At 37.5% G+C, this 12,168-nt stretch overlaps 1 protein-coding gene across 6 annotated transcripts in view; it reads right to left on the bottom strand.

Annotated features, from left to right (window-relative positions):
* TOGARAM1 (TOG array regulator of axonemal microtubules 1) overlaps positions 1-12,168 on the bottom strand; it is an 80,689-nt gene that overhangs the window by 55,873 nt on the left and 12,648 nt on the right. For 4 of the 6 annotated variants that reach the window (XM_070358792.1, XM_070358787.1, XM_070358791.1 and 1 more), the window contains exons 2-3: positions 10,410-10,566; positions 6,661-6,795 (exon numbers count right to left, since the gene is read on the bottom strand). In XM_070358792.1, coding sequence (XP_070214893.1) covers positions 6,661-6,795; positions 10,410-10,566 — 292 coding nt within the window. The remainder of the gene's footprint in view (positions 1-6,660; positions 6,796-10,409; positions 10,567-12,168) is intronic. The other 2 variants (XM_070358789.1, XM_070358790.1) reach the window with 2 other exon arrangements.

Here is a 12,168-nt window from a genome sequence, read left to right as displayed (position 1 = left end):
ACTCTTAGAATTTATTCTTCTAACAACTTTTCTCTATGCCACACAGCAGTGTTAACTACGGTCATCATCCTGTCTCCTTCCATTTTGATCCTCTTTAGAATTATCTAGGTCATCCTTGGTCCTGTGTTCTTTCACATGAATTTTGGGGTTAGCTTGCCATGCTCCATTAAAGATCCTGTTGAGATTTTGACAGAAATGAAATTGAGTTTCCTTGTTTAAAAATATAGGATCACAAAAAAAATGCACGATCTCTTTTAATTTATTCAGGCCTTCTTTTATGTCTCTCAAAAAAGTATTTTAGTTTTCATAATGGATGTCTTTTCTTAGGCCTCCATATACTTACAAATTTTGTTGATACTGTAATTTCTTTCTTAAAAATCATTTTCTGAATATTCCTGGTATCTGGGAACTTTACTCACCTTTCCATTTGGCTTTTATATCTAGCAACCTTGCTAAATCATTTATTATTTTAATAGTTTTCTGTATATCCTTCTGGATTTTTTATATAGATAATCCAAAAATGGTAATAATGATGAAAAATACGATGGCAATGACGAGAACTAATCTTTATTGAGCTAATATTCATGTGTCAGGGGGTGTTCCAAGTATTTTCTATGTATTAACTAATTTAATCTTCACAACAATTCTGTGGGGTAGGTACCATTCCTATTTTATGGATTTAAAAAAAAGGACAGAGTTAGGAATACTAAGTAAGGAAATACTAAGGAAATTATCGAACTCAGGCTCCCTGGCTCCAATCCTTTGCTCTAAGCCACTATACTACACCATGTTTTATCTGCTTAGAAAGCTACACCTTCCAAGACTGAACCAGGAGAAAAACAGAAAATATGAACAGACCAATTACTGGTAATGAAATAGAATCAGTAATTTTAAAACTCCTAACAAACAAAAGTCCAGGACCAGATGACTTTCACAAGTGAATTTTACCGATTACCTATCCTTCTCAAACTATTCAAAAAAAATTACAGAGGAAGGAACACTTCCATATTCATTGTATGAGGACCACAGCACTCTGATATCATATCCAGAGTGCTGGATCACACAAAAAAGAAAACTGCAGGCTAATATCACTGATGAACATAGATGTAAAAATCCTCAACAAAACACTAGCAAACCAAGTCCAACAATACATTAAAAGGTTCCTACTCCATGATCAAGTGCATTTATGCCAGAGATGCAAGAATTTTTCAGTATCTATAAATCAATGTGATATATACCACATTAATAAATTGAAGAATAAAAATCATACGATCATATCAACAGATGCAGAAAAAGCTCTTAATAAAACTCAACATCCACGTATAATAAAACCTCTCCAGAAAGTGGTCACGGGGGAAACATACCTGAACCTAATGAAGGCCACATATAATAAACACACAGCTAACCCCATACTCAGTGGTGAAAAGCCGAAAACATTTCTCTAAGATTAGGAACAAGACATAGATACATACTCTCACCACTTTTATTCAACATAGTATTTGAAGTCTTAGCCACAGCAATCAGAGAAGGAAAAGAAATAAAAAGAATCCAAACTGGAATGGGAGAAGTAAAACTGTCGCTGTTTGCAGATGACATGATACTACATATAGAAAATCCTAGAGACACTACCAGAAAACTACTAGTAATCATCAATGAATTCAGTAAAGTTGCAGGATACAAAATATACAGAAATCTGTTGTAATTCTATACAATAACAACAAACTATCAGGGAATTCCCTGGCAGTTTAGTGGTTAGGACTCTGTGCTTTCAATGTCAAGGGTCTGGGTTCAATCCCCAGTTGGGGAACTAAGATTACACAAGTCGTGTGGCACGGTCAAAAATAAAACAAAACTATCAGAAAGAGAAAAAAAAAGGCAACAATCTCATTTACTATCGCATCAAAGAGAAAAAAATACCTAGAAATAAACTTACCTAAGGAGGCAAAAGACCCATACTTGTTACATGATCAGACAATGATGAAAGAAATTAAAGATGACACAAATAGATGGAAAGATATACTGTGTTCTTAGATCGGAAGAATTAAGATTGTTAAAATGACCACACTACCCAAGGTAATCTACAGATTCAGGGCAATCCCTATCAACAGACCGATGGCATTTTTCACAGAACCACAACAAAAAATTTTTAATTTGTATGGAAACACAGAAGACCCCAAATAACCAAATCAATCTTGAGAGAGAAGAACAGAGCTGGGGGAATCGTAGTGCTAAGAAAACTGGACAGTTACATGTAAAAGAATGAGATTAGAACATTTCTCTAACACCATATACAAAATATAAACTCAAAATGGATGGAAGACCTAAATGTAAGACCATGTACTATAAAATTCCTAATAGAAAACATAGACAAAATACACTTTGACACAAATCGAAGCTGTATTTTTTTTAATCTATTTCCTAAAACATAGGAAATAAAAGCAAAAATAAACAAATGAGACTCCAAGCTTTTGTACAGAAAAGTAAACCACCAACAGAATGAAAAACTGTGCTGTATGCTAAGTCACTTCAGTCATGTCCAACTCTTTGCGACTCTATGAACTGTAGCCCTCCAGGCTCTTCTGTCCACAGGGTTCTCCAGGCAAGCATACTGGAGTGGGTGAACGTTTCCTCCTCCAGGGGATCTACCTGACCCAGGGACTGAACCCTCACATCCTGCACCTCCTGCCTTGGCAGGTGCACTACCACTGAGCCTCCTCGGAAGCCTCTGCTAACATCAAGGAAATGCACATCAAAACCACAAGGACATGTAACCCCACACCTGTCAGAATGGCTATCATCAAAAAGTACACAAATAACAAACGTTGGCAGGGATGTGAAGAAAAAGGTACCCTCAGACAATGTTGGTGGGAACGTAAATTGGTGCAGCCACTGAGGAAAACAGTACAGAGGTCTCTCAAAAAACTACAAACAGCACCATAATATGACCCAGCAATTCCATTCCTGGGTATATATTGGGAAAAAAAAAAAACAACACTAATTCAAAACGATACATGCACCCCAGTGTCCATTGCAGCGTAATTCACAATAGCCAAGATATGGAAGCAACCTAAGTGTCCCTCAACAGATGAATTGTTAAAGAAGATGTGGTGTATATTAACAGTGGAATACTACTCAGCCATAAAACAAAATAAAAGTTTGGCATTTGGCGCAACATGGATGAACTTGGAGGCTATATTATGCTAACTGAAGTAAGTGAGACAGAAAAATAAATACTATTTGATATTACCCCCTTCATGGACCACAGCCTTGTTGTGGCAAAGGGGCTTGTGTAACTCAATGAAGCTATGAGCTGTCCTGTGCAAAACCACCCAAGACAGAATGGTCATAGTGAAGAGTTCTGACAAAACGTGGTCCACTGGAGGAAAGAATGGCAACCCACTCCAGTATTCTTGCTGCAAGAACCCCGTGAACAGTATGAAAAGGCAAAAAGATACGACACTGGAAGATGAGCCCTCTAGGTTGGAAGGTATCCAATACGCTACTGAGAAAGAACAAATGGCAATTACTAATAGCTCCAGAAGAATGAAGCAGATGGGCTGAAGCAGAAATGACAGAGACATCACTTTGCTGACAAAGGTCCATACAGTCAAAAGTACAGTCATGTACAGATGTAACAGCTGGACTATCAAGAAGGCTGAGCACCAAAGAATTGAGGCTTTCAAATTTTGGTACTGGAGAAGACTCTTGAGAGTCCCTTTGACTGCAAGGAGATCAAACTAGTTAATCCTAAAGGAAATCAACTCTAAATATTCATTAGAAGGACTGTTGCTGAAGCTGAAGCTCCAATACTTTGGCCACCTGATGTGTAGAGCCAACTCACTGGAAGAGACTCTGATGCTGGGAAAGACTGAAGGCAGGAGGAGAAGGGGCAGCAGAGGATGAGATGGTTGGAAGCATCACTGACTCAATGGACATGAATCTGAGCAAACTCCGTGAGAAAGTGAAGGACAGGGGAGCCTGGCATGCTGCAGTCCATGAGGCTGCAAAGAGTCAGACACTCAGCGACTGAAAAGCAACAATATGTATCACATATATCAATCTAAAAAATACAACAAACTAGTGAAGATAGTAAAAAAAAAAAAAAAAAAAATCAGACTCACAGATATAGAGAACAAACTAATGATTACAAGCAGGGAGAGGGGTGGGGGGAGGGGCAATATAGGGTTAGGGGAATAAGAGATAGGATATAAAATAAGAGATAAGATATAAAACTATTACATATAAACAAGCTACAAGGATATATTTTACAACACAAAGAATATGGCCAATAGTTTATAATAACTATAAATGGGCTATAACTTTAAAAATTGTGAATCACTACATTGTACACTTGTAACTTAAATAATATTGTAAATCAACTACACTTCAACTTTAAAAAAGGCAATCTGTAATTTTTTTAGAGGTTCCCTCAAATTTTCTATGTTTTTGAAGAGTTTCCAAGACAACAGACCTAGCTTATTATATAACAAATAAAACATTTTTCTGAAGACATAAATGACTATGTATGCGTTAGTCACTCAGTCTTGTCCAATCTTTGTGACCCCATGAACTGTAGTCCCCAGGCTCCTCTGTCTATGGAATTCTCTAGGCAAGAATACTGAAGTGGGTTGCCATTTCCTTCTCCAGGGGATCTTTTCCATCCTGGGATCGAACTTGGGTCTCCTGCATTGCAGGCAGATTCTTTACCATCTGAGCCACAAGAGAAGCCATGTATATACGGCTTATATCATTTGACTATGTATGCCATATACCATTTCCTTTTAATTCATATCTAACATGCTTAGGACCTCTACCTCTACCTAAACCTTATAGGAGACTTAAATGGTCACAAATTTACATATACAACCTACTAGTAAGTTAAATCTTGACTTTAGAAAAACATAATATTCCTTTAGTAGCTGCTCTAATAAGTATTCTGAGAGGTGAGAGTCCCTTGGACTGCAAGGAGATCCAACCAGTCCATTCTGAAGGAGATCAGCCCTGGGATTTCTTTGGAAGGAATGATGCTAAAGCTGAAACTCCAGTACTTTGGCCACTTCGTGTGAAGAGTTGACTCATTGGAAAAGACTCTGATGCTGGGAGGGATTGAGGGCAGGAGGAGAAGGGGATGACAGAGGATGAGATGGCTGGATGGCATCACTGACTCGATGGACGTGAGTCTGAGTGAACTCCGGGAGTTGGTGATGGACAGGGAGGCCTAACATGCTGCGATTCATGGGGTCGCAAAGAGTCGGACACGACTGAGTGACTGAACTGAACCGAACCAAAACCAAAGACACTCTGAAGACCTGATTAAACACTGACAGTGGAGGCCGTCTACAGAGGTAATGCAAGCATGGAGGGGTATCTGGAAACAGAAGAGATGAAGCAACACAGAAAAAGCCTCTCTATTTCTACTAATCATTAGTCTCAAAGGTATCTTGTCCAGATGTGGGGAAAAAAATCTCTATCATTAAGAAAGATAAACTAAACAATAGAGATAAACTATCTTAGTGTGAATAACACCATAAAGAAAAACACTACTACACTTTATGTAGTCATGTGGCCCTTTGGAGTGGGTGGAACAAAGGGCGGTTAAAGTGGAAATGCTATATTAACTTCCTCTTCTTTACTAATTTCAAATAAGCATTGTTTTTTCATCAATAAATAAAGACAGACGTACATTTCAATCACTCAGAAAATTTTAGTAAAGGATATACAAAATATCTCCAAAATTTCTGATTTTATCCTACTTCTAAGTAATAACTGTCATAGCTATTAACTAGCATAGAAATGGAAGACATGCCTTCAAATCCAAAATTCATATGTCTGACAGCCAGCCGCAAACTCTCCATCTTGTTCTATCTTATGAATATGTAAGATACTTAAAATGATAGCTGGTTAAGCAGTCATGGGTCCTAATAGGAGACATAATAAATTCTAAATAGCTTTAAAATTGAAAACTGTTATGGACGCATATATATGGAATTTAGAAAGATGGTAACGATAACCCTGTATGCGAGACAGCAAAAGAGACACAGATGTATAAGTCTTTTGCACTCTGTGAGAGAAGGCGAGGGTAGGATGATCTGAGAGAACAGCATTGAAACATGTATATTATCATATGTGAAACAGATCGCCAGTCCAGGTTTGATGCCTGAAACAGGGTGCTCAGGGCTGGTGCACTGGGAGGACCCTGAGGGATGGGATGGGATAGGGAGGGAGGTGGGGGGGGTTCAGGAAAGGGAACACATGTACACCCATGGCTGATTCATGTCAATGTATGGCAAAACCCACTACAATACTGTAAAGTAATTACCCTTCAATTAAATAAATTAAAAAAAAAACAACGTTATGGAAAATAACTGTCTTCTGCTACCATAGTACTCCTTATGGGATAATTTTATTTTCAATTACTTGGTATGAAAATGTTCATCTCTACGATGAGTTTCTAAAGTCTCTAATTAGTCATATTTATATCAAGAGTACTAAACCTAACATTTCAGTTTAACAGTTATGAAAAATTTGATTAAAATTATTATTAAAAATAAAACATCCCTTTCTGTAGTAAGTATAATTATACAAAATAACGTATTAGATTTGGAAACCCCACAAAATATTTGTAAACCATTTGTATTCAAATAAAGCTGGAATTTAAACCTTTATCTTGATGACTGTTAGCTGTCCCCAGGTATTGTAAGTCAGAATCCACACTGCCAGTTTTACCACATATCTGTGAAAATCCAAGTTGTCCACATTTCCCAGAGAGATTTGTCTGATGAGTCCCACTAGTGCCTTTGGAAGGAGAAGAAAGACAAAATCAAAAGTTTACTTCATGAACATAACTAATTTCACAAATGTTGTGTCCTTTGTGTGGGAATAAATACAAGAGTATATGTACTTTAAGCCAGGCGGCAAGAAAGATTTGCCTGCAGTCAGATTTGCTGTTGGCAGATCTGATTAGTGACAGGGGTTAAAGAACAGAAGACGGACTGGTCAGGCATAGAGAAAAGAAAAATATGTTGAAAAATATATACAAAGGCAGTTTCTTCCTATATGTTCCCGTCTCTCACCATGGAAGGTTTCTCTGGACCTCGATTTCCTTCTTCCAGAATTTGTAGTAAATTTACACTCTACTCAAAAAGGTCTACTGCGGGACTCGTTTTCCTTCTTTCCTAACATGTAACACACATTCGGAGAAGGCAATGGCACCCCACTCCAGTACTCCTGCCTGGAAAATCCCATGGACGGAGGAGCCCGATAGGCTGCAGTCCATGGGGTCGCTAAGAGTCAGACATGACTGAGCGACTTCACTTTCACTTTTCACTTTCATGCATTGGAGAAGGAAACGGCAACCCACTCCAGTGTTCTTGCCTGGAGAATCCCAGGGACAGGGGAGCCTGGTGGGCTGCCGTCCATGGTGTCGCACAGAGTCAGACATAACTAAAGCAACTTAGCAGCAGCAGCAGCAACAACACACATTCACGTACTTTCTAAGCTTACCCAGGTATATTTTCCAGATCCCTTCCCTCCCACCTGCAACTCGTTAAGGTTATTTCTGGGCAGGGGAATAAGTCTGAAGGAAAAAAGGTGATATTGACCTCTCTGATGTTTAGTTCATTCTCTATAAAATTCCTTGTATGTAGTTATAAAATTCTGATTTTTATAATTCTATGATTTCAAGCCCCTTTATCCAGCATGAACTGGATGTCTGCTAAGTTAATTCTTAACTCTATACTCTGGTTAAGTGAGAGTTGGACTATAAAGAAAGTTGAGCACCGAAGAATTGATGCTTTTGAACTGTGGTGTTGGAGAAGACTCTCGAGAGTCCCTTGAACTGCAAGAATACCAAACCAGTCAATCCTAAAGGAAATCAGTCCTGAATATTCATTGGAAGGACTGATGCTGAAGCTGAAACTTTGGCTACCTGATCTGAAGAACTGACTCATTGGAAAAGACCCTGATGCTGGGAAAGATTTAAGGCAGGAGGAGAAGTGGATGGCAGAGGATGAGATGGTTGGATGGCATCACCGATTCGATGGACATGAGTTTGAGCAAGCTCTGGGAGTTGGTGATGGACAGGGAAGCCTGGTGTGCTGCAGTTCATGCAGTCACAAAGAGTTGGACATGACTGAGCAACTGAACTGAATTAAATACTCTGGTTATACTTTCTCTGTAAATCTTGCCTCACTACCAACGACAAACCCTTCTCTTCTCTAAAATTCAGCTCAAGTTCAACCTCTTTCTTGGAGTTATAAACTACTTCAATACCTATGATCTCTTCCTTTCTTGAATTGTTATAGTACTTATAATTTATATCATTCAACCTAACATTAAGTTACATGCTGTCTTATTCTCTCTTTAAAATCTGTACAGTTAGGTAAGAAATTCTAGATGATACAAAAAAACACAGGCTTTATAAAAATCCCAAGCAATGCTTCAAACTTAACTGGATATATTCTTGCATTTCTTTTTCTCTATCAAATAAACATTCAACTACACAATCATTGTAAGACCTCATTTTTATATGAAAATATTATGGAATTTTATTGCATAAAGATCTACAAATTCTCCTAGGGTAACAATGTTTTCTAAATATTGTCTCATAGCCAATAAATTTCAATAACTGGTATCACTTGGATCTTAAGTAAAAGACAAACTTAAATCTTTATCTCATACTCCACTTTCCACTGCTAAATGATTTCCTTTTGTCAACACATTACCATTTTTCTAATTACCTGGGTGCTAAGTCTAGAAATCTTTTTCTCTTCCCCTTTTTCTATTTTATGTCATCATCATATTTTTCTGATTATTCATTTCTAGTCAATCTGTAAACAACCTTGTCACCCGAGGTGCTTTGTTCTTTAACGAAACAAGTCTCCATTAGCTCCCTATAGCTTACAAATACTAGCTCAAATTTTTGAATCTAGAACACAAGGGTTCCCCACATTCCAATTACTCTTTGACTATCTAAAATGAAACTTGCCTTTATACTGCTGTCACAAATCTCAAGCCCATTCCTAATGTGAGCCTTTGCTCTCCTCATACCTCCCCTTAACATCTGGAATCATACATATATCCCAAGCTCAAGTATTATCTCCTCTTTAATGATTTTTCTAACTGATAAGGCCCATGATGGGACAATGTCCTCAGAATAATATAATATTTACTTTCTGTAACACTTTAGGCAACTAAACATCTTCCCAGTTGTTATGGCCAAAAAAACCTTAGAGCTCTTTCAACTTCCCTCTCACACTCCTACACAACCCATCAGCAAATCACAGTAACTGTACCTTTGACTTATAATCAGGATCCAATCACTTTTCACTATAATCACTGCTGCACTGGTCAAAACCTCCATTGACTCCAGCCTGGATCACAACAGACTCCATGTTTTCTCCCTTGCCTGCATTAATCCATTTCAAATGTAACATCCCCCAAGTCTGGAAAGCAAGCCAATTGATGTTACTTCTTTTCTCAAAATATTCTTCAATATTTTGAAGCCCATTCAATAGTTTATTAGGCCTTAAATAGGAAACCATATTATTCTCCTCAATTTAATTTTCTACTTCTCTTCCCCTTACTCTTTTCATTCCAGATTTACTAGCTTCTTCGATCTTTCTCAAATATGTCCTGTACTCTGCACTAACTGTTCCCTCTTCTTGGAATCATTTGCTGTTCTCTCATGGTATCTATGTGGTCTGCTCCAAATATTCCCTTCTCAATATGGCCTTCTTTCATCACACTATTTAAAACAGGCCCTCCTCTATATTCCTCTTCTTTGCTTATTTTTTTCCATAGCATTTATCACCATTTACTCTGTTTTGCATTTATTTAATGTTTGCTTTGCCCCAACTAGAATGTAAGATTAATTAGGCAGAAAGTTTTCCCTATTTTGTTGACTGCTATATCCCCAGGCTTCCATGGTGGTTCAGTGATAAAGAATCTGCCTGCCAAGCGGGAGACACAGGTTTAATCCCTGGGTTGGCAAGATCCCCTGGAGAAGGAAATGGCAAACTATTTCAGTATTCTTGCCTAGGAAATCCTATGGACAGAGGAGCCTGGTGGGCTACAGTCCATGGACAACAATAAATATACCCAGCACTTAGAAAAGTATCTGCACATACTTAGAAACATATCTGTACACAGGATATACTCAGTAAACATGGGTTGTTGATGAAGCAAATAATGCCTTACATTAATACCCAAAGGATTTCAGTGAGAAACCCTTCCCGGATCTTATGAGACAATTGTGTCAAACTGTCCATTCTTATCAGGTCTTTAACAAATATTATTGAATTTGAACTGTCTGCCAGATTATAAGTTCTAACAGGTTCTGAATGAACTATGAAGATTAGAGAAATCTTTAACTTAGTTCAACATGTTCATTACCTGCAACTTTCACTTACCAGCAGAACATATAGGAAGAGAATCTGGGTTAAATTCCCGACTATTCTGAAATACGGTTCTTGACGCTCTTTTTCTGCTAAAACATAAATCATCGTTGACTGGCATTCCTTGAGATGGCTTTAATTTTGGAGATGGAATGAAATCATATGCTGAAAACTATAAAAACGGAATAACAAATCAGCAAATGTAGTTAAGTCTACTTGGTAATGAATATGATGGAATAATTTAGACCTAATTATGAAATTCAGATTAAAAGAAAAAAATTAATAAATGTATCAAATATACAATGATACAAATAAACATCCACATATAGTACAGTACCCTAGCAGTATTTTTTCTTTTTTTTTTTCCCTAGCAGTATTTTTTCATGCCGTGATATAAATGCTAATTTTTTTTCCTTTCTCAAACCTTACCCCAAATGTTTTCTGTACCTTACCTTCCTAGAGTTCACAACTGGTAGCTAGGAAGGAAAGAATGCAAATGACAAAAAGAGTGAAATGATGACTTGAATAAAGGAAAGAACGTTTCTGATTCAGCAGCATGCCATCTTTGAGCAGTGGACAATAAATGCCAGTTGAAGATCACTGAACCAGCAAGCACCCCACTTTATTCTTCTTACTGAGGCAAATTTACTATCCATAATCTGTAGCCCAAATGTAAATGTAATCTATATCACGGTTCCCTTAGGAGATTTTGATGAGAGCTCTTTTAGTTAAAACCAAAAACATAATACTTTATATACGCCTACCACTTTATCATTTCCAACTCCTTTTCCACATACCCAGTTTGATCTTTAAGGTACAAGAGTGCCAGAACAGAATTTTGAAACTCAACCTAATCATAGTTAAAGAACTACGTAAAAGCTTGATTCAAGTGTTAACGAATCCTTCACCAATAATGGCCTCGATTGTTCTGGATCATTTCACACTGATCATGGGTACAGAACATTTTAAAAACTGAGTGAACAGACAAGAAATTATATTTACTGTCCTTATATTTATTTGGAGCTTAAAGACACAATCAAATCTACACATGCAGTGAACTGTAAGTCTTCTCAGGTATGCTTAGCAAACTTTGTCAAGTGTCAAATAGCAATGAAATACAATAAAATTACAGATACACCTATTTGAAAACTTCTTAGCTATTTGACTATTACAAGATTAAGATTATCAAATAGATATCAAGTAACTTGTTATTCCTCATCAAATTTTGTGGGAAAACCATTAACTTGTTCAAAAATTAACCCCCAAAATACCAGTGAGACGTAATGAATGCTTCAGCAGAAAAAGGCCTGATTTTACTTTTTCAAAATCCAATATTATAATTTTTGACACTGATTATAGGCTTCCCTGGCAGCACAGTGGTAAAGAATCCACCTGCAGTGTAGGAGACATGGGTTCAATCTCTGGTTTGGGAAGATCCCCTGGAGAAGGAAATGGTAACCCACTCCAGTATCCCAGCCTGGGAAATCCCATGGACAGAGAAGCCTGGCAGGTTATAGTCCGTCAGGGTTGCAAAGAGTCAATCATGACTTAGTGACTAAACAGTAATGATGACTGATTTTATAGCAGTCAGTATGCAAAGGAGGGAGCCTCCGAACCCAGGGATCAAACTCAGGTCTCCTGCATTGCAGGCGGATTCTTTACCAGCTGAGCCACCAGGGAAGCCCATGAAAAGGACACAATGGAATAAAAATGAAACCAATCACAGTCAACTTTTGATTAGATACATTAAGAGAAAATATACTAACCCAGTTAA

Source organism: Bos mutus, chromosome 21, assembly GCF_027580195.1.
Source record: "Bos mutus isolate GX-2022 chromosome 21, NWIPB_WYAK_1.1, whole genome shotgun sequence".
Classification (NCBI taxonomy): Eukaryota; Metazoa; Chordata; class Mammalia; order Artiodactyla; family Bovidae; genus Bos; species Bos mutus.
The sequence above is the reverse complement of the archived record's forward strand: the minus strand, read 5'-3'. Positions and strand labels throughout refer to the sequence as shown.